The sequence below is a fragment of the Glandiceps talaboti genome, chromosome 8, assembly GCF_964340395.1.
Source record: "Glandiceps talaboti chromosome 8, keGlaTala1.1, whole genome shotgun sequence".
NCBI lineage: Eukaryota > Metazoa > Hemichordata > Enteropneusta > Spengelidae > Glandiceps > Glandiceps talaboti.
The window spans coordinates 27,177,685-27,180,480 of record NC_135556.1 but is presented as its reverse complement, the minus strand read 5'-3'; the positions used below and the strand labels follow the sequence as shown (position 1 = coordinate 27,180,480).

At 39.4% G+C, this 2,796-nt stretch overlaps 1 protein-coding gene across 1 annotated transcript in view; it reads left to right on the top strand.

Annotated features, from left to right (window-relative positions):
• Positions 1 to 2,584: 2,584 nt before the first annotated feature.
• The window catches only part of LOC144438517 (aldo-keto reductase family 1 member B1-like), a 13,348-nt gene continuing 13,136 nt past the window's right edge, over positions 2,585 to 2,796 (top strand). The window contains exon 1 of the mRNA XM_078127576.1: positions 2,585 to 2,650. Coding sequence (XP_077983702.1) covers positions 2,585 to 2,650 — 66 coding nt within the window. The remainder of the gene's footprint in view (positions 2,651 to 2,796) is intronic.

The window sequence follows — 2,796 nt, the reverse complement described above, 5'->3', positions numbered from 1 at the left end:
ACCCCCCCCCCCATTTTAATGATAGATGCATTTATTTCTATATAGTAATTTACCTGCGAATAACATTTGATTTGAAATTTATGATTTAAGTTTGCAAGTGTAAAGAAATATCATTCAAATGTGTTACTGTTATGACTAGACCGAACATACCACTGGCAAATTTAGCTACACCTTACATAATTGTAGTGCCTACCCTGCAGTCCATAGACAGTGAATCTCATCCTACAGGTGATCAGTCATCGTAACCCATGGTGATTTTTCCTTCGTCCATCCATTTTCAGACTTTCTCAATGTCAAAGATCTCGTCTAGAACAGTACTTTATATCTTTGGATGTTTATCTTTGAGATTTAGACAAAATTAATGTCATGTAAAATATGTGCATATAAAATTATATTTACCATACATGAAATTTGCCTGTCAGTTTGTATGTTTATGCTGCCAAGGGATGAACACCAAAGTGAGATTGAATTTGAACTTCATGTACGTGTCCTCATATGTCCACTCATATGTACGTATCTATTTGCTAGAAGTGGAAAAGATTACAAAATTGACAGATCAAGTGAGGAAAGGAATTAGTTAAGTAAATAATATCGGCAATGAAAATAAAATAATAAATAATTGGTAACTCCTGACTGGACCACAAAAGTAGTTTGCTCAAACTAGTCGGGTTTGTGGCCTTATGTGGCCCAAGGAAAACATGTACAGTAATACAATGTATACGTATATACATATAACATAAAACAAGACAAAGAAAAGCAAAAGGAAGCAAAATACTACCCCATTACATGATGTATGTTTTGTTCACCTGATAATGCAAAATGGTCTGTTAATTAACAGAGCGAAGGTTCGCTAGAGTATTTAGTTTGAAAACTCTTCGAGTTGACTTTTTATGTTTATTGTGTATGTGTATGTGTATGTGTATGCGTATGTGGATGGATGTGTGTGTGTGTGTGTGTGTGTGTGTGTGTGTGTGTGTGTGTGTGTGTTACTTTTATTTTCCATTCACCGAATGTTCACCGACTTTGATATCAGCGAAACATACTCTCCCCTGGGTGACCCTAAAACGAATGACAACCCGAACGACGGAAAACGAATGACAGCAGATCCAGTATGTAAACTGTGGAATGACACCCTTTTCTACATTCAGTTAGTTGAATGACACCCTCTGCACTGTAAAACGAGTGGAATGACAGCAGCCACTCTATAAAATAAGTGGAATGACAGCATTTTCAATGCTTTGGAACTGGAATGACAGCATTTCCAGTATGTAAACAGTGGAATGACACCCCTTTCTACATTCAGTTACTTGAATGACACCCTCTGCACTGTAAATCCAGTGGAATGACAGCCGCAACTCTATAAAATTAATGAAATGACAGCATTTTCAATGCTTTGGAACTGGAATGACAGCATTTCCAGTATGTAAACAGTGGAATGACAGCCCTTCCTACATTCAGTTAGTTGAATGACAACCTCTGCACTGTAAATCCAGTGGAATGACAGCCGCCACTCTATAAATTAAGTGGAATGACAGCATTTCCAATGCTTTGGAACTGGAATGACAGCATTTCCAGTATGTAAACAGTGAAATGACACCCTTTTCTACATTCAGTTAGTTGAAGGACACCCTCTGCACTATAAAACCAGTAGAATGACAGCCGCCACTCTATAAAATAAGTGGAATGACAGCATTTTCAATGCTTTGGAACTGGACTGACAGCATTTTATAGAGTGGCGGCTGTCATTCCACTTACAGTGCAGTGTACAGTTTTACAATGCAGTGGATGTCATTCAACTAAATGATTGCAGTAAAGGGTGTCATTTCACTGTCTACATACTGGAAATGCTGTCATTCCAGTTCCAAAGCATTGAAAATGCTGTCATTCCACTTATTTATAGAGTGACGGCTGTCATTTCACTGTGTTTACAATGCAGTGGATGTCATTCAACTAAATGATTGCAGAAAAGGGTGTTATTCCACTGTCTACATACTGGAAATGCTGTCATTCCAGTTCCAAAGCATTGGAAATGCTGTCATTCCATTTATTTTATAGAGTGGCGGCTGTCATTCCACTGGATTTACAGTGCAGTGGATGTCATTCAACTAACTGATTGCAGAAAAGGGTGTCATTCCACTGTTTACCCATTGTAAATGCTGTCATTCCATTTTCAAAGCATTGAAAATGCTGTCATTCCACTTATTTTATAGAGTGGCGGTTGTCATTCCACTCGTTTTACAGTGCAGAGGGTGTCCTTCAACTAACTGAATGTAGAAAAGGGTGTCATTCCACTGTTTAGGTACTGGAAATGCTGTCATTCGTTTTCCGTCATTCGTGTTGTCATTCGTTTTAAGTAGAGGCACCCCTCTCCCCGACACAAGAGACACACCACCTATCTGTTGTCTTCCTCACGTACTCTGAGACGGACGAATGACTTGTACGATTGTCTAAGTCACCCACCCTTTCAGGCTGGGTCACCTATCATATGAATGGAACGTTCCAGGTAAAACCGTGAGGTGCACATCGCTGACACGTCGGTGAACTTTGCCGCTAAGTTAGTAGATCGTACTGTCTTTAGTACACAATGTCTAAATTAATCAAACTTGCTACAGGGGCATTAATGCCTAGTGTTGGTCTTGGTACTTGGAAGGTAGGCAGAATTATTTATTATTCTTTACTATTTGCATATCTTCCTAGATCCTTTACCGGTGGTAGCAGCCCCAGGCGAAGCGGGTACGCTTGCTTTTTAGAAATTTCACGGAAGAGGGGTGTTTTTCGTCGGCCATCGAGGTCCGT